Below are 20,491 nucleotides of genomic sequence, written 5' to 3'. Positions count from 1 at the left end.
TTTTAATCATTTCACTTGTATTTTGAAGTCCTGTTGAGAGAAAAACCTCTTTTACAAGAAAGACATGACCAGTGAAGCAGCCAGTACATAATTACATGGCAAAGTAGAAACATGTCCCACCCAAACAAAAACAGCATCACATTATTATTACATGATTCATCCGTTAGTGGATTACTGACACCCTTGGATGTACTGTGTTTCTTGCATGACCAGGGTCGTGAAATCATTTGAAAAGTTTTGAAACACTGAAACCAACAAACTACAGAAGAAGAAGAATAAAGAAGTCTGAAAACTGTTAGGAAACCTCTCTGTTAGTCAGTGAGGAGTCAAGATAATCCTAAATAATTTGCTATTCCTTCTTGGATCGTATAATCTGTCACCTTTGCGCACACAGAAACTGACGATCTGATAGAAACCCGCTGATCGTGTACAGCAGCTGCTCTCGGCCCATGGTATGCCAGGAATCTGGAGGGGAGTCAAACAATCAGCAGAGATATTGAGTCAGATGGAGTTATTGCTGGAATGTTTTCTAATGATGTTTGTATTGTTCCTGTCTGTTGCCACAGCTCGGTCTGCGGGTCTTGCATCAGATCGCCGCAGGTAGAGGGTCTAACCGGGGTTTAGGTCACCGAGAAGAATGGAAGTAGGTGAACCGCCGTATGGGTTTCCAGCTGTGGTTGAACATGGGAGCCGTTGGTGTGGCGGCGGCACATGCCACATGAAGCCACATGTTTCAGAAACACAGCTGGCTCGGTTCTCTTCCTCCCACCTTTCATCTCACCGTGCCGTGTGAGGACCCCCGGCTCCTCGGAACGTCCGCCTCGCACCCACAGCCGTGGAGATAACGCCGATAAGAGAGTTTAAGGGGCGGGAAAAGCAACAGTCTGTTCCACTGTAAAATATTCACACAAGTCACAAACCAGTTCCTGATCAAGAGTTTGTGTTACTTAAAGATGATGATTTTTTTAAAATCTGCTTTAGTTATGTGAGGAAATATGGAGGAGATGTGACAAACACAATGTTATATTTTTCATTAGAACATAATCCAAAAATGAAATCATGCTTCCATTTCCAAAATGTATAATAAATAATTAAAATAAAGTGCTTTGGATGGAAGGAGCCTGAACTATTACAGCAGACAAAACGCACTTTTAAACAACATAGTCCTGGTTAAAACAGTCAAGAGAGAATGTTATTTAATTTAAAAAAAGGCTCATTTCCATCAGAGATTAGAAGAGATCTCTGTTGAAATATGAAACCAAATGATTAGATTTTTTTTTATCACATTAGATTAAAACAATTCCCTGTTTTCCTCCTGTGATCTGTGCAGATATTGTTAGTGATACTAAAATTTTACTTCTCTCTTGGCTTTTGAAGCAGTGTTCGTTGTCTTTTATTGACTATTTGCAATCAATACAATTCCAACAGCAAGCCAAGCTTTCCTCCCTCCAAAGAGTCCCATTGCTCTGTGTTCAGATTTATTGTCTGTTCAGTCCAGCAATCAAAGTTACATGTAAGACATGACATTTTCATGCAATGTTTATTTCATGTATCCACAGAACTGGGAGATAAATGTCTTGTAAAAATGTCTATTTTTCTTTTAGAGCTAAACCCTGGTGTGTGCTCCAGCAGGATGTGAATGTTTTACAGACTCAGATTTCTCTGTTTGAGCTCAGTGTAGCACTGTTAGACTGAAACAACAAGTGTCCAGTGTCCTTGTATCAGTTAAAAAGTGGCTGTTTGGTGTTTTTACAGTGTTTCATGGTTGTGTGATTTCAAGGCCTTACACTTGAAGGCTGGAATATCTTCCGCAGCTTGAGTCAGACTGTCAAAAAAGAACAGAGCAAAGTGTAACGCCAAACAGAAACAAATGTGTTTAATGGCCCGATAAAGAAGTTATATTAAAAAGCGGACACCTCCGGCCTGGTTTTATAAATTAACGACCGACGGAAGACGTGGTTGGAGCCCTCGGGTGCCGTCACTTTCAATCCCTTCTGCTTCCAGCTGAAGTGGCTGGCGAGCAGATCGGGGAATTATCATTCTTATCACTCTGTAAATCAGCCGAGAGCAAACAGTAATATCCTCTCGCTTGTTTCTGGAGGGGTTGGCGCAGAGCTCCTCGGTGCGTCTCTGTCTGCCAGCCTGTCTTCGCCCCCCCCAGGTCCCGTCCTGACAGAGCTGTCAGAGCGTCCATCTGCGGCAGGAAGCCTCACTTCTGCCTTATTTCCTTCGAACTCAACACAACTCGGCCTCTAACTGGAGCCGCTCCAGTCGCTCTGAGCACCACAGCTGAAGGACTGGAAGTTTTCACTCCACTGATCAGAGCCTCAAACTGGAGATCAGGAAGCAGCTGCTTGTATTTTGTTACGTTTGATTTATATGTTGAGCAAATAAGTACAAGTAATAAATCAGTAAGTTACTGAGTAAGTTCGTAAGTAAATAACTTATAAAGTTAGTTTTTAAGTTAATAATTTAGGAAGTAAGCGAGTAAATACGTTTTTAAGTGATTAAGTAAATAAAGTGAATAAGCTTGTAAGTTGATAAATTAACAAGTTAATAACTTAGGAACTTAGCTGCTTAGTAAATTTTATTTTCTTAGAACTTTTCCCTAATAAAAATCACAAAGTTCTTCATAACAAAATGCAAAACAAGGTAAAACACAAAGTTTATTAAACGTTTCTCTGTCATAAAATTGCCTGCAGCTGCTTTTTGTGTGCCGATGATTCAGTTAAAGAATCAAGTAACTTCCAGTAATTGATTCTTTACTTTATGAAAGTCGTGATTTTCACGCGCAGTCGCGGTGTTTCAGTGTAGTTGCGTTTTGGGCCTTTTCCACAGAGACTGAGTGTTTTCAAAAAGTTCCACCTTGGGAGCCATTCTCAAAAAGCGGTGCTTTCAGTGACTCCAAGCACCACTGTCGTGTAAACAGACAGGCTCCCTGAGCGTATACGGAAAGGTCACCAACACCGACCTGGGGACATTCCTCAGCCCTAAACCCAGTGAAGAACTGCTCTCAGTTTTAAGACCAACCAGGAAAAACTGTGACATTCTCTTAGTGTTTTTCTCATGTTTATCAGCACTAAATAGAATTCCAAAACAGTTTTTCTGCAAATTTTATGTGTATTTTTTCATATAAATTACTGTTTACAGAATGAACCTATCACATTTTTTCAATGTATTCTTGTTTTTCTCAGTCATGCATCTTTTTTGATTTGGTACTTTTTCTCATTCAATAAATAATCCTCAGTTGATCTTTTTTGATGCATTTTAAAGTGGAATTGTTCTTGTCTTTTTACCGTCTTTTCTTTTATGATCACTTTGTAAATGAGCTGTTAAGCACTTCGAATTATATTTAAGCTTCATGGAAAAGTGCTACGTAAACAGAGCTGGATTGATTGATTGTGTTTTTCTATCTTTGACACAGAAACAAGCGTTTTCTTCATATTTCCGATCCGGTTTGGATCGACTCCCTCTGAGCTTGCTTGTGGTAACAAGCTGAATTTCCGTCGAGCCAGCGTGACGATCTGACTCTCCTTCATTCTCTTCCTCTTACAAACCCCTGCACATTTCACATTTCTTTCCCTGACTGAAAAATACCCGAAAGTCACGACCGCAGCACGATTTCTGCATGTTGCTTCACAGTTCTGCTTATCTGTGTCAATATGTACACAACAAGTCCAAAAAAAGCTACATTTTTGGACATGTTGAACTGACCTTTCACCCTTTAACAACCACCTGGTTCAGTAGAATTCGAGTTAAAAATGGAGAGTGGACCGAGAAGTGACTCTGTCATGTAACTATTGGAACAAACTGTCGAAAAATAGTAACAAACTGCAGGAAGTTATCACAAGAAGGAACATAAAAGACTCAATTCTACTTTTTGGTGAAGTTACACAATAACCATTCATCACTGGTGTCACAAATAGTGTTAACAGGTCGTAATAAATTCAAACTGCAGGAATAACCTGAACTTATAAAAGTGACTCATCATTTTTGAAAGCGCCCTTAAAACGTCTCCAAAAAAGAAAAGCAATAAAGTGGGTTTGACTGAGGGCGTTGAATGTTTCCTGTGTTGTTTCTTTCCAGATTACTGAGGCGACCTCTGCAGACCTGGAAGTTTCTGCGCGAGACTGACAGCCACAGGCTCATTTCAAGGTATTTTGTGGATGAGTAAAGCTGGTTTTCTGCCCCTCTGGCCGGAGGTCACGCCGAGTTCAAGTGTTGATTTGCGACTCGGGCCTCGCCGCATCGATCCCCGCCGAGGAGGCTGAATGACGGGATGAACTCATGAATGAATGAACACTCTGAAGCCGTAAAGTCAGGGATCATCTAATTCAGAAAATAGTTCCAGGATCAGTCCGTGAGCGGAATAAACAAGGAGCGAGCAGCCGATGAGCAGCCGCACAGCCAGACCTGCCCCTTTCAGCCTGATGCCAGATTCTTCTTCTTGGAACTGTCTGTTGTGGGAAGTGGACAGTTTTCCTGGGGATTTGTGACTTTTACTTTAACCTGAACTGAGCACAGGTGGAGAGACTGACACTCAAATATAACTACACTTATTCTGCCTGAGCTGTGCTCAGTGTTAGAAACACAATCAAGTGAGGCACGGTAACAACTGTATGAAAATGACGGAAAATTGTTTTCTTCACAAATATAGAGAAAAAGCAGAAGTTTTCTCTTTTTTTTTAACCTTATTAATTACAGACATTCAAATCAAAAGGGTTGACATTATTAATTCAAATTGTGGGTGTGCTCAGTAACAATTTATGATTTTAAAAGTATTAACGTGGATTAAATGTGGCATCATTTTACACTTAACCCTTGAACTTGTTCAACTATTTGGACAGGTAAGTTCTTATTGCTGTTTTAACTGAAACCTTTTGAGGAAATCCACTTCTTTAAATCGTCTGGTGGATCATCAAGTGTTTTAAACGGACTAGTTTGAAGACTTTATTTCCACTTTCTGAAGAATTCAGTTCAAAATATAAAGTTCTGGTTGAAGGATTATTTTAGTCACTGGACGTTAAAGAGTTAAGTGTGACTGAAAGCATAATGAGGACTGTGTTTTGTGATCGTTGGGCTTAACTGGGAATAAGTTTTTACATCAGAATCTGTTCCAGACGCACTTAGATTTAAACCCCGACCAACCTCTAAATCCCCGCTGCCGCCTTATATAAGCTCATACAAATAGAAATAGCAATAAAAAATACTACTTAATTACCATAGCAAGTATTAGTAACTCATTATTTCAACACATTAGAGTCTAAGGTTAACTGTACCAAAGCATTTGAGGTGGCGCTTGAGGGAAATTGCATAAACTGAAATAAAGTAATGAAAGTACAAGTTGATGACAGTAATGTGGTGTTTTTAATTCCATATATTAGATTCAGGGATGGGCTGAAGGCTGAACAAAGCTTTCTTCATTTCAGGGGTGACAGTATGTGTTTGTTTGTGGCACATATGGCAACATGTTGTGCAGAAGTCATCCAGAGGAAATATGCTTTCATTCTTGCCCACAGACGTCCTCTTCATATGCTTGAAAGCATTCCTCCGTCCGGCGACCGGGGTTCATCTCCACTCCGCGACTCTTCTCCTCAACCTTGTTTGTGAGTCCCGCAAACCCGTTTCACCTCGCTCCTCCGCCGTGCCAACCGCCGCGGCTCCCTCCGCCTCCTTCCTCCTCCCCTTTCCATCTCTCAACAAGTACGCGCTCTCCCCGCTCTCAGGCATATTCTGAATGGTTCAGCCGCTGCAGGCCGACCAGCGCTGCTGCTGCCCCCCCCCCCAGGGAAACACATGGAGGAGGAGGAGGCGATGGCAAGGCTGGCAGAATAAACCTCTGGGAATATAGGAGTGACTGGGGGGGGGGGTCTTCTTACAGGAAGCAGAATTACTGCCAGTGTTTTGCCATGATCTCACTGACACTGTTTGTTTAACACAAGCAGCTCTTTTCCACTCAGCAGGTAAGTCTGATCTTTCCTTATATATTCAGTGATTTTTTTTTTTTTTTTTTTTTTTTTTTTTTAATCTGCACGTCATGGAGAGAAAATGTTTGTTTCTTTTTTCCACTTGACAGTCATCCTTGGCAGAGCTTGTGCTTTATACTATAGGCTGTTGCTGCATGAGTCGACTTGTTCGGAACCTTTAGAGGGTACCCAAGGCTGGAAGCTTTTCTCACCTTCTAAATAAGTCGTGGTCTTGTTGTGTAAGTCAACATACGCCCACTTCCTTTACACGCCGGGACTTCTTCCCTTCATTCAGATGTCTTCTCCAGTCATATGGGAATAAATAAAGCCTCCTCTGCTCGGTTCTTTTCAAAGCGGAGTCACTCAGAGCCTCTAATCACCTTCAAACGTCCCTCTGGAGGAATTATTTGCAAGTTGAGCATTTTGTTTACTAAGCAAATACAGACTTATTGAATGCAGTTTCGTCAGGAGTATCTTCAGTGTCCTTGTGTTTCTGATTGCGTTATCAGTCTGTTTGTGTGTGTGTGATGTGTCCCAAGGCCATGATAAAGGGTTTTGGACATTGTGACTTTCTCATAAATACAACAAAAGTGCGCATTTATTCAAATGAAGTCTAGGATTATTGTGGATTTACTTGAAGATATCTCAAACCTTGTGTGGATATACTGACCTGCTGGTCTGAGACGGTCGCTCTCCTGCAGGTCGTGTTGATTTAGGAGGTGACTTGGTTGAGCTGCGCTGTTATCCCGTCTTCAAATTCCTTCAGAGGAGATTCTGACAAGATGATAAACCTCCGCGGGGGGCTCAGCAGTGCAGTTGTTTGTTTTTCTCTGTGTACTTAGGTTGTTTCACACTCCAAGTCGTGTTTTAAAGAGGGGACTTAATGAAGGGGTGAGTGCGACGTTAACCACAATCGACCGGGGACATCTTCTGCCCTGATGAATGGTGTGGGCTGTAGTAAATCAGCAGCCGTCGGATTCCTCTGCGCAGTGATGTCAGCCGTATCATGTGTGAAACAGATCCAGACTTGAACGGCCCGGCCTGAGCCAGATGTTGAGTTTAGTTTCTGCTGCAGACTCCTGGCGTGCAGTCAGGAGCTGCACGCCGCACATGTATACCCAGATTTTCATCATGACAGGGCACAAACATGAGGAAGCTCCGAAGAAGTGTGTATCGACTTGTTTCGCTCTGTGGATGTGGCCTCCTTATCTCTGTGCTTATCAGACCTGTTAAATACCATCGGCATGCTTCCTTTCTGTCTGTTTCAGGCTCCTTGCTTTGTGATGTGATCGAGCGACCCGGATAGAGAAATGGCGATCCGGTATATCAAGCTGAAGTACCTGTGGATTTACGTCTTAAATTATGAGAAACTATAGAAGAAAAGTAAAATGGAGACTCAACATGATCAGTCTTGGACAGAATTGCACAAATCAGCCTTTTCGACTGCGTTAGAGAGCGCTGCTTTCTCAGCCAACGGCTCGCTGGACGCCAGAGGAGAGGATCGCCTCGACCCAGAGGCCAGAAGTGACCTGTTTGAAAAAAATGGCGACACATCGAAGCTTCGGAGGAACTTTGTATGTGTTGAATATGCCAACATCAAGCTTGTGGACGACGTGCGCTTTGAAGAGTCCCGACATGCGTCAACATCTCCCAGAGCGTTTTCGCCGCCGTCAGACCGGGACGGCTCCCAGACAGTCCACCAGACCCTCGACTCGAACTGTGAAGATGAAAAGAGGCGCTTCAAAGCTCCGGCAGCCGTCTCGAAGGTGGACTCCGGGTCGGCCTGCTCGGCGCACGTGGTCAAGTACAAGCAGAGCTCCATCACCTTCTCCGGCTCCGACGGCGGCCCCCTCGTCAACGGGAGCGCAGAGGACGGACGATCGTCACAGGAGGGGGGGAGAGAGGAGCGGGAGGAGGATGAGGAGGACGTGTTCCCGGAGCTGTCTCACTGTGAAGGTCCTCATGTGGAAAACGCCGGAGACGAGCCGAAGAGGAGGAGGAGACCCGAGCAGGAGGCCGCCGAGGACGCCTGCACCGAACAGGTCTGCCGCCTCTCACTTCTTTTTATTTACAGTTGTGTTAGTGAACTGTAATATTATATTATATTTTTTATTTTCATGGAAAAGGTTTAAAAAAATTCATATTTGAAATATTATCATGGACGGTATTAACCACTCACTTTTTGAACCCTTTCATCAAGCCTCAATGTGACCAGTGTGCATAAAACAAATGAACTATATAACAACCATAAACAATGAAATCCAGCACCACTACTGTATGTTTTGAAAAAAAGTTCCTGTCACTCCAGATCCTACACTTCATCCTCCAGATTTCCAACAGAAACTAGTTTGATAACCTGAAATGAGACCTTCTTCTGCTTCTGACGAGCAGAATGAGGCGAGGCCAGTCGGAGCTTTTAAAACAAACAATAAAACGTTGAAACCAGCTGGAAAGCGTGCTGGGAGTCATCGCATTGTTGCGTCCAGTGACTTCACCCTGCGAAACACAGATGCAGCAGGAATGCAAACACTCTCTGCTTTATTTCCACTCCCTCAGCGGGCAGCGGTGTTTTGACAGAGCTCACGGCGGACCGTCTCACCGTCTCACCATTACTGAACTCTTCTCCCGCAGCATCCTCCCCTTTTTCCTTTCAGGCACGTCGAAGTTTCGCATAACCTCTACCCTGACTTTATCGCCCCTTGCATCCCTGCTTTTTATTACCCTTTTAAATCCTCCCATGGGCTTTCATAAATACATTCGAGTCTATTTAATATCAGTTGTGTTACAGCAGCTTCTCCAGGCGGGGCTGATCGTAGTGCCCCGGCGGACATTAGGCTCCTCTGTCTGTTGCTCGGTTGGGTAAGACTTTGAGGTGATGCCAACTTTATGTGCGGAGTGACACCGGCCTCTGAATGGGTTGTTTTGGAGAAGAGAGGAAGAATGCAGGGAATCCTGGGAGCCCGTTGTAAATATTATCAAAGGAGAGCAGTAAAGGCTTCTCATGCCACGGAGTGTGCGATCGGATGGCACGGGGAATGTCAGTGTGACTGTAAGGCTGCTCACTTCACTCGCTGCCGAGGATGGAAACGTCGATCTGAGTTAAAAAAAAAGTGTTTTATCAACCTGAGACTGGAAAATATTAGCTCCTTTAATTTGACGGCAAAAACAAAATAATGTGTGAAAAAAGTCGGGACGTCGTGTTCACTGTGAATAAAAACAGAGCACAATCAATTGCAAGCCTCATAAATCCATGTTTTATTTTTTATCTCCTCTGATGTTGAAACTCAGACATTCCACAGTTCAATGGCAACAGCAGAAATGTTTTTAGATGTTGGCACACGGCCACGTTTGCCATTGTGTAACAGATGTTTGGGGGAAGTGAGGAGGTTTAGTGGCCTGCCCTCTTGCCTCACAGCAGTCATATTCCCAGCTTTGAAGCGGAGAAATCCTCCTGTGGCATTTGCATGGTCTTCCTGTGCATTTGGAGATGTTCTTCAGGTATTGGAGTTATGTTTCCAGTACCAAAATATGGATTTCAGGTCAAGTATTGAGTGTGACATTGCCGGTATGCACAGTATGAACAAGATTTTGAACCCGGAAACCTTCATTTGGATGAAGTGGTATAGAAATTCATTTAAACCGTCTTTACTCCAGATGATATAAAATTCAATCTATATATAGACCAATTTCAGCCCTTCAGAAGGAACTCGAGTGTTGTTGAAGGACATTTCAAAAATCACTTGTTTCAAACCATCTGTGAAATACAGAAACACAAAAATAATTCAATTTCTATTCACATTAATCAGCACAGCTGCATTTTTGGGGAGTGGAACTTTAAATCTACTGATTTTAATGAACAAGTGGGCATTTTCCCAACAGTCTTCTCTAAGTTCTGTAAAGTGAAATGCAAAATGTGACAATTGGTCTCATCAAAAAGTTGAATAACTGCGAGATGAGTGCAGTTGTGAGAGACAGGAGTGCAGTTATTCACATTTACCATATGAGGGCACCATCTGCATGATGATGATGATGATGCATCCCTCCTCACTCTCTCTCTCTCTCTCGCTCTCGCTCTCGCTCTCGCTCTCGCTCTCGCTCTCTCCCGCTCTCTGTGACTAAATGCCCCCAGAAACTCACCGATCCCCCTCGTCCTGCAGATGCGGTTCACGTGGTGTTCTTTCCATGGCGGGATATTAAGAATGTAATTTATTCCTGCGAGGAGCCAGGTAGCCGTTGCCCTTTCGCATGACCGGCTGCTACATTTGGAAACCTCCATGGTGATCTCTGGCACTCTCTGTGGGTGGTGTGGACCAGGCACCGAGCCCAGAGCTCACACACTTAACTCCTCATTTCCATGTCAAAGCTGCTGTGTTGGGGTTCACAATGTGGCCAATTTGTGCTGATAAAGTTATAGTCCTCTCACATTTTGCTGTCCCCAGAAGATAACATTACTCCGTTTATCCAACGGATCGACTCATACCAGCTCAGTTGCCATGGTGTGTGGGGGGGCTTCTCGGATCGAGGGGGGGGGGAAGCCACAGGGAGATGAATCAAGGGTAGTGTCTCACCCGAGCGTCAAGCCTCCTCTGGAATTTGTCTCATTCTAAGTCGAAGTGTCCACATTCCTGAACAGCACCTTGTGGGGATGTCACTGAAAAGAGACGGTGTGTGTTCCCGATTCGGAGAGAGCCGCTGCCAGAGCGAGGCGTCCGTTTCTGGCATTTATGCTTCTCTGACACCAAGGGTTAATCAGCAACCCAGTTCACAAGCTTTCTGCTTCCCTTTTCAGCGGAAAGTGTGAAAAGAATCATTAACTATATGTATAACTATACAGTCGTTTTGAATTCCGCAACTCTGCTCTTGCTCTGAAAAGTAGAAGAGGCTGATTTACTCATCTTCTGCCTGTTACAGTACAAACATTTTTACTTTTAAAAATAGAGCTAAATAAATGAAGTTATTTCTTAAACAGGGGTGTTAAACATAAGGCCGATGGGCCAAAGCCGGCCTGCAAGCCGCTTCAACTCACCAAACCAAATAAATACCAAATTTCCACGGAGAACATAGATTTTTTTCAAACGCATTTCTTGACAGTAGTGGAGACAACGCAACACTGAGACCCGAGCTGAGACGTCAGTGATGATTTCAGGGCGAGTTTTCCAAACATGCACAATGCAGCAGCTCTTGGAGAAGATTTTTTTTAAGTGTTTATTTATTGGACTGTATGTGGCGCCTGAGACGTGTTTGACATATCTGTCTAAAATATGTGTTGTACTGAATGTCACCTGCTCGCTAACTCTCCTCCAGCATGGACACACATTGTTTTTCTGTACAAATTGCTCTAAAATTATGTGTTTGCACCGATTGAAGCAAGTGTAGTACTGGAAATTAAAATACACTTCATTTTTTTTCTGTGATTTAAATAAACATTTTTGTATTTTTGCTAGAGCTTCAGTTTTAGCCTGGTTTAAAGCCATCATTGCAAATCCTCACAAATTCCTGAATTAATTACTAAGTTAATGTTTAATTCAAGACTCTAAGACACCAGTTACAAGACCCTCTTATCACGAGAGAAAGAAGAGAAAACAAAATGACAGCATTTAAATAATCAGCAGTGCAGCCAACATTTCTGAATACTTAACAAGTATTTCACATTGTGGTGTTAGTTTGATGGTAAACCCTGACAGGTGAATATATTTGGTAACATATGCATCTCGTAACATTGGAAATTGAAATAAATACAAGAAAATAGAAAAAAAGTCTATATGAGGGGGGCGGATTTTAATGATCAGCTGGATAGAAATGAAGAAATACATGCGATTGTGGTCAGTTTCGAAATGCTTTGGTCTGTGACGGTTCATCTTCAGCTTCATGCTGACAGTGAAACAGAAACCAGAGCCTGTAATCTCCATGATCTAAAAATAAAGACTGTTTCCAAATATCAAGATTAAAGATGAAATGAAACTTGCAAACATGGGAATACACGTCGCTCACGTGACGAGTGGTTCCCATCAGGACGAGCTGGTGTGTTTGATCTGGAGAACATCTCGGAAAGACTCTAGCAGAAACTGTCAGTGTGTAGGAGGGTTTTCTTGGAACCTGTGAGCGTTTCTCATAGAGGAAAGTTCACGCTCGTGTCGGTCTACACTATTCCTGTCTCACTTTTTTTTTTTTTTTTTTACAGGAGGAAGCTGAAGGCTTAGAGTGTCTGTTTTTTTGGAGTGGAGATGTTCACATTAAGTCTGAGAATTCCCTTTTTATTTGTGAAGCAGACGGAGAGGATTGAGCCGTCCAGTCATACTGATCCGGTGTCAAACATTTTACACTCCCTGCTTGGCTCTGTGCCGCGAAGACGTACCCAGCGGAGAAGAGACGCTTTATTTTTTTCCTCTTGTTGACCTTGGGTGACCCCTCCGGCTCGGAGGTCAGGGGGGATTGGCCAGATTCAGGTCATTCCTTGGAGATTGAGTGGAAGGAGATGCTTTCTTCCAGTGACCATGGGTGGCCAGCAGCCTGACTGCTATATTTATTGTCCCTTCCATAAGTTCATTCTATTTTTAGATTACTTTTAGGGTGAGAAGAGTTTGTTGGTGCCTTCTTTGTGACATTTTTGTGATTCCTGTATCACGGCCTCAACCGATATCTTTGGCTTAGACAATGTAGAGAATCATTTTTCATCAAAGGCCCAAAGGATAGTAGGCTGAAGATTTTTTTCTTTAATTTCTTCTCTTTTTCATCAAATTCCAGTCATAACAAGCATGACTGAGGGAAAAGGCTAAAACAGCCATCGTGTTTGTGTCCCAAAAAAGTTCACCAGAGGCTGAAACTGTGCCTTTTCCAAAACTTTGTGGGAAATTCCCATCAGAACATTTAATGACAAGACACTTCAATGAAGTGATTGTACACTCGGAGACTTTACATGCCATTCGACTGACAGCAGGCTCATTTGCCAGGCTTTATTTTTAACTACATGGAAATTAACTAATTGTTTTATTATATAACATGTAAAATATTTGTGAATCCAACTGTGGATGTACTTTATATTTGAAACTATTATGATTTGGGATGAGCTACCCAAACCCAGAGAACTGCTCTAAACTACTGAGAACTGCCCCCAAAACAACTGGTAACTAACCTAACCTTCCTCAAACTACTGGTAGCTGCTCCTAAACGCAGTTACTTGTCTTGGTGTGTATGGATGTTTTGGTTTTTGTCCTTTTAATGCACGAGGTTTCAGTTCAATTCGATTGTATTTCGACAGTGCCAAAGCCTTTTCAAGGCGCTTTTATGAATAGAAACCCAACAGATCCACTTGAGCAAGCATAGGAGACAGTGGAAAGGAAAAACCCCCTTTTAACAGGAAAATACCTGCAGAGCCAGACTCAGAGGAGACTCTCTGTAGAACCTGTGAGGCTTGAATATACCAGAGATTGTCAAGCATTTCGTGTTGTCGTTGGTGAAAGAATCAAACTTTATGAGTTCCATTTATGTTCGCCTCACACTGATAAATGTTTCTATGTAATCCTGCTACCGTGACGGCGAGTACGACAGGTAATCCCCCGAACTCTGCCTGTAGGATTCTTGAAAAGAGTCCACCGTGTTGCTGCTGAAGAACGTGTCACATTTGATCTGCTCGCCCTGGTCTCTGCTCACATTACAGAACAACAATGATAATTTATGCTTTGGTGACTGAGGGGTATCCAGCTGATTTATGAGGCTGGACCTCTGGATCCTCAGACGCAGCTCCTGCCTGTGCGGGGACGCTCTATTTATATACACTGTGTGTCTGGGGAGCAGTGAAAGCCTGTACAGGGTCTTCCATCACGCTCTGCATGGCACACAAGTCTGGAACCCTCCTCGTTTGCTCTTTCACCCCGAGACACAGTGGAGGAGATCACATTTCCATGTGTGGCAGTCCTCTGATGTAGCATCTGCAATTTACAAGATCCTGTTTTTGGGCTGGCCTGTAACTCTTTTTTAAGTTTACAGCAGTGTGGTAAATTGACAGAAGCTTTCACCTCAACAAAGGCTTGAATGTGGTAAACAAGCAGAGTGACTCTGATTACATTCACTCTCACTGTGTTGTTGAAAGTTTGATTTAAAGCACAATTCAGGAATAACATTGAGACCACCTGCGAACCAACCAGTATTAATAATTTCTGCAGCAGTTTGAGCCACAGTAACCATCTGGGCCACTTTTTAAAGAGCTGGAACGTCCCAACAACAGCTTTAGAGATGCTCTGATCTTCATGATGATCCATTATTTTCACTTATGAGACATCACGTTTCAAAAATGTTGTTCTCATAAGTGTTTTTGAAAAGTTTGATGGTGTTTAATGAAGTCCAGTTCATATTCTGTACATTATGTCGAAAATGGCTACAAAAATTGGGGGCAAAGTGTTGAAATGCTGAGGTCGAATGATGGGACGATATATGACACTTCCTAATGAATATTAGGTAGAGCAGAGCAGGGGTGGGCAATTAATTGTCCCAATGGGGGCTACATAAATAATGGACACTATGGTTGAGGGCCGGGCTAATAACTTTAACTTAATTCTGCTCAGTAAAAATATATCTTCTCTTTTAAACCGTGTGCTAAGTGGTTTAGATGGGCTAATGCCTCTGCTCTCCATCAGCTAAGTTCTTGTGTTGTGAATAATAGTTTTGTAGTAGTCAATTAAATTATGCTCCAGAAGATGACAGTTAAGATATGAGGAGTATTAATGCATGCTAAATGAACACTGATTATCATTTGATTCATAATTTCTATGCAATGCCCAACTCTAAGGCAGAGGGACAGCGAAAACTCTGTGAGGCCGACTGCTAATGATTCATAAAGATAATGCAAATGTAAGGAGAAGGAGTGAACCTGGCGTAATTAAAATAAAGTGATGCGGACTTGTTTTGCATGGGGATCTGTGAATGAGGCATCACAGAATTACACTGTCATGATAGAACAAGGGTGTTGATCAGTATTCTCGTATACTGGTGTGTTGCAGCGACTGACAAGTTTAAAGTGAAAAATGTGATGAATGACATGGAGAAAGATGCTGCTCTGTTCAAGGAATTCAACTGTTAACTTCTTTACCTTAAACCGGTATAATGATATATTCAACAGCTTTCAAGTTAGAAGTCGTTGTGCTTTATTATTAGTTTAAGGCAACTCTCAGGAGTTTGGTTTAAAGGACATGTAGACATGTGCGTCATCAGCATAGTAAGGAACATCTGAATATTTATAAAGGTAGCCTTGTTCAGTTTTGCCTGTGAGGGTCAAAGATGTTATTTTTTTTCCCGATATTTTGATTTCTGAGTGTTTCAATTGAAGTGATGTTAAATTAAAAAATTATTTTTATGACTGGATAGTATTTTGACCCCATTAACACACACAAGAAGGAGAGAAACTATTGAACTGTATGTGAATACTTGCAATTTTTTAAATATTTGAGATTCTGAAAAATGTAATTGAAGTCTCAGAATCATAGTCGATATTCAGTTGTGCCCAAATGTCAGTGAATGAATTTTGACTGAAACTTAATGTACAAACATTGAAGTCTGACTGACGGAAGGTCAGGTTATTTTCCAAGGAGAACTGACAGATGTCACTTCTCATTGGCTTTTGGCTTTATATCTTTCATGATATTGGAAAGATGGATGATATTTCATTTTCTTTGAGACTACGACATGATAGAAAGAGCTTATCTAGCCTTTGCAACTGTACTGAATATCATCTATAAGTTCCCTCATCAACATCCCATATCTTGTTGATTATTTTGAATTTTATATATTTTATCCAAATTGGATTGAACTGGTTTGAGTCCAGTGGGTTTTAATTTGTGGAGTTTAAATCCTTAACTGGAGCTCACTTTCCCATTGATTCAATAGTACCGAAGCACTTCACAGTGTCAGGCATATTGGGAGGACACATTGACACATGGACAGGTTCAGATGGGGGATTGAACCTTCCACCCCGATTATCTTGTCTGAAGATCACGTTTTCTGATCTGTGTGCCTTCTTGATTACCTGCAGGAGTCTCCTCTGGTTAAGTCTCCCTGGTCAGAGTCAATGAATCAGCTGATGAGGAAGCTGGATCAGCTCAATCTGGACATCGAGGAGGCTCTGAGTGAGAGCTCGTCGCCCTCCAACACGCCCAGCGTCACGCGCAGGAAACAGGTGAGACCGCGTCCCCACAGCCTGCTGATACAACTGCAGCAACTCACCAACATGTCATTCGTCCTAAGTGGCTGTGGCGTTCCCATTCACTCCTAGAAGCATGCATGATGTGCTATCAGGAAGCATCTGGCCTCCAGCACTTCTACCTTCAGCACCTCATGGTATGTGCACTGTCACGCTTGGTAGTGTGCACATTCCTGCGAAGCGTATGCCGCATACTTGGTCATGCTTTTTAAACTTCCCTAAATCAATTTAGCTTGCTTTGTGAAGAGAAAATCCCAGTGGATTATTCTGACCTGTAAGTAACAGGTGCTCAGAATTTTTTATCTTTTTCTTTTTTTTTTTTTTGAGGATCAGATTAAATTCAGGTTTTATAAATTAAACAGTATTAACCCATGAAGCCGGTGTGTGAACAGAGCAGAAACAGTATTTCGTGTGGCCTGTGAATTATAGGAATGTATTATGTGACACTACGGGCTTTGTCAGGGCCGTCATGGAGAATGTGCCTGCCTTTTGGCCTGTTTTTACGATGTAGCTCTCCGGCTCTTGGGTGTGATACTGGAGTCCTCAGAGCTCCGGCCTGGTCCGAATGCTGCGGCAGGAACAGACAGCTATTGTGCTTTTGACGTTGCAACTCTGTTCCTAAAAAGGGCCCTTCTCATGGTGGCGTGTTTCATGAAATATCCCACTAGAGTTCAGAGTCAGGAACAAAAGTGCTCTTTCGGGCTCCATATGTATGTACCGCACAGAGGAGCTGTTGTATTGGAAGGGAGTTTGTATGATTTGGTCCATTAGGAATAGTTGAGAGAGGCTTACATGCCTCCCAGGCATCTGCATAACCATCCCAGGCATTCGCTAGTACTGGCTTTAACTAATGACAGGCGACTGGGCAAGACAAGACATCTTTACTGGGATATTTGACAAGGTCATAATCTCTGTCCTCCCAAAAGAAGAGCCGCACATACAGGCTGCTTTGTGTGTCTTCTGTCAGGCTGAATCGAGAGTGGAGATTTCACTTCCCCAGCCGCTGACCTCAGCCTCTTGTTTTCTTTTCCCCCTGGCCACCGTCGAGCCCATCCTGTCCCAGTCCGCCCGGCCACACAGAGACGGACCCGGTCCTGACCGTAGTTGTGATGTTGTTGCAGTGGGGTGCTGGTTCCAAGTCCACGGCGGAGCCAAACCCGGGCGACCGGGCTCCGGGGAGAGGGGAATGTCCCAACAGAGACGGGTCTCCGGCTCCACGCAGCTCCTCAGTGGGGACCAGAAGCAGATCCAAGACCACGGTAAGAACGACGGGCGTCCAACGGTTTCTTTGAGTGAATGAGAGCCGATGCTTAGAGCGAGTGGAAGTTAATGCTTTGAGGATAAAAGTCAACTATTTGTTTTCTCGTTTCAGTGATGTGTATGTTTGTGGGTCTACCTGATCACATTCATATATGCGATACGGGATTATTTTCTTATTGAACTAAACAATCTGTTTGGACTGTTTACTATTTATTGATGAGATGAACAGAAACTGGATCGTAATCTGCAGCCATGGTGAAAATAAAGCTATAAAGCTTTAGCGAAACTTGTTTTTAGTATTCTTGACATGTACGAGCCTCATGTCAAGGTCAGAGTGTTGAATAAAACAAAAGCACCAGAGAAAACACTACAAAGTACATCCATGTTAGAGAAAAGGGCCTCTGACCTTTGTGAATTCCCTTCTGTACCGCAGCGGGTTTTTTTTTTTTTCCTCTCTTTGCTGCGTATCCGTAAATATTTGGGGGTTTGTGCAGGGAATAAGGTCAGCTTAGGGACTCTTAGACATGCAGGACTCACTTCTGCTGGACAAAGTATATAAATGTCACTATTGAGCCGCCCTAAAAGAAACAGACAGCTCGGAGATTTGCAGAATGCTGGGCGGGTTGATATTCACAGCCTCTCAGCTCGTCCTTTGTGCTTCCTTCACGGCTCTGATGCAACGCGATGGTAAACAACCCGCTTTCAGAGGAAAAACTGCCCCCTTCCAGTCAGCCTTCAGAGCGCAGCCACCAGTGTTATTCAGTGAAATATGTGGCTTACACGAGGCGTCGCTCGTAATATGATTGTGTGAAAATATGCACACAAACGGAAAATAGTACACATAGTGAGGAATGTATAGAAACAGTCATACATTTAACATAAAAAACAGTGTTGTTATGTAAAGCCTATAGGAGAATCATGCTTTTAAATCATCTAGCTGATTTTGTCCATTTTGCTCTTCCAGGATTTCATTTTAATGACAAATTATACTTATAAACACTGACAGAAAAACAGAATTGAATAGTGGAGGGCACCTTCTCACAGCCTCAAACCGTATGGCGGACTGTAAGGCTGGCTCACACAGAGCACCGGTTTTCAGTCTAATTCCATTTTGACCACCTCCTGAAAAAAGTCTCTTTTTCGAGTTTGAGGGAAAATTGTTTTTTTCACAACATAAATATCATTAATAACGTATATCCAATCATCAGTTGTGACTGGTTCTGTTTTTAACCAGACCCTCATGATGGACGTCTCACTGGCTGTCAGTAACACAGCTAGAAGGTTTTGGTCTTGTTGTCTGACTGTAAATCTCCCAGATACATTATTTCACATTAAAACGGGACATTGACAGCAGAGAGTGTTTGTGGGTCTCTTCCCAGTAAGGCCTTATTACCCGGCAGTCCCAGAAAATCTGAAAGTGGTTTGCTTCATTAGACCCACAAAGTTTCCAGCAGGCATCTCCGTCTTCTTGATGTGGTTTCTGGATGAGTGTGATTTAAAAGAAAAACAAAAAAACCTTGCGATGTTTTTCCAGTAGAACTCCTGCCATGTGTTTGACCACCGTATTGGAATATTTTCTGCCAAAGGCGGGCTTGTTCTTTGACATGTTGGTACTTTAAATGACACGGCGCCACCTGTTTCTCCTGTGGAAGCTGTAACTAGCTCCTGAAAACGACAGCAGACCTGGTTAAAACTTCTAGGACAGCTGAGAATGTCTACATATGTCACAGACCAGAGAGTTTAACCTCAAGATGCATCGGATTCATATTCAGTGCAGTCTTTTTCTTGCATTCCATTGTTTTAATTTGCCTTTTTCTCCCTGATCTGACTGATTTTAAAGCATTTTGGTATTTATGCAAACATCAAGGCAGAAGGAGAATTGGGGAACAAAGTGTTTTCTTGAAATTGATCATTTTCTGTATGAAAAGCAGGCAAATGTTTTGGTTTTATCCACTTCAGAAAAGCTTGAGTTCAAAGGAAAAGAAAGACAAGTAAAATTTCATCAACGAGGCATTTCAAAGTACTTCTCACCAATAAATGTGACCATTGTGGAAACTAAATAAAAACACTACCTGGTCAGAAATGAAAGCTGAACAGTAGATATAAAATATGAAAAGTTAAGATGCAGTGCAGCTTAAAAGGATTCATTGCTGAGATAAAAGGCAGTGCACTTTCTGAGGTCTGTTCCCGACTGGAGAATATGTCAGAGACAAGAACTCAGAGTGAAAACACTAGAGGACTCATGTGGTCGCTGTTCTTGTGATGCCAATTAGAGGAACTTTCACTCCTGCTGTTAAGAGTTAATGGAGAAACTTAATACCACATGTACATCTGAAAAGCAGACAGCAGCTGATTATCTTAGCTTAGCATCGAAGCTACAAAACCCTATACTCTCAACTCTATATCCAAAATCAAACCTAATTCTCCCAGGATGCCCAACACTCGCCACTGGTTCAAGTTTCTTCCTGCACAGTTTACACACACAGTGGCAGGGTTGCACACGCAGAGATATTTTCCCCCCCGACCCCCTCAGGAGTCTTACATAAGCGCTCTGGAGTCCAGATGAAACCTCTGACAGCAGGGGGCCAGAATGTGATCCGGCCCGATTCACAGTCTGGGGGTCTAAGAATAATCTGGCCGAATGTGCGAGCCAGGACACGCCGCTCATACGGGGAGCCGCGGCTGGACCGGGGGATGCTTTCTGCAAGTATGCAGTGAAGGTTTTTTGGCACCTGCCAGATAACCTTCAAATAGCCTCTCCTGCTCAGTGAGGTGTCTGAAAACTGGAACGCGCTTCAGACTTCCTCAATCTGTTGCACATCAGGCTGAGTTAGTCTAGGCTGGAATGTGTTTGGTGTTGATTAAAATCACGTCTCAATTCAGTCTCCTCCAAAAATGGATGTGGTTATTTTTATTCTTAGAGTAGAAAGTCTGTATTTTCTCCTCTTTAAATTTTTTAAACTGACTCGTTCTCAGAGAGTGATTCAGGGTTGAAGAGGAAGGATCAAAGCAGCTCCTGCTGTGTCATTACAGATGATTAGGTGAACGTGAAACTCCAGTTCATCACCCTCTC

At 42.8% G+C, this 20,491-nt stretch overlaps 1 protein-coding gene across 1 annotated transcript in view; it reads left to right on the top strand.

The window, feature by feature from the left end:
- The first annotated feature begins 5,839 nt into the window (after nt 1-5,839).
- stard13b (StAR related lipid transfer domain containing 13b) overlaps nt 5,840-20,491 on the top strand; it is a 68,459-nt gene continuing 53,807 nt past the window's right edge. The window contains exons 1-4 of the mRNA XM_030109336.1: nt 5,840-5,963; nt 7,235-8,008; nt 15,991-16,134; nt 17,280-17,417. Of these exons, the coding sequence (XP_029965196.1) occupies nt 7,355-8,008; nt 15,991-16,134; nt 17,280-17,417 (936 nt within the window). The 5' untranslated portion in view covers nt 5,840-5,963; nt 7,235-7,354. The remainder of the gene's footprint in view (nt 5,964-7,234; nt 8,009-15,990; nt 16,135-17,279; nt 17,418-20,491) is intronic.

The sequence above is a fragment of the Salarias fasciatus genome, chromosome 14 (assembly GCF_902148845.1).
Source record: "Salarias fasciatus chromosome 14, fSalaFa1.1, whole genome shotgun sequence".
Classification (NCBI taxonomy): Eukaryota; Metazoa; Chordata; class Actinopteri; order Blenniiformes; family Blenniidae; genus Salarias; species Salarias fasciatus.
The sequence above is the reverse complement of the archived record's forward strand: the minus strand, read 5'-3'. Positions and strand labels throughout refer to the sequence as shown.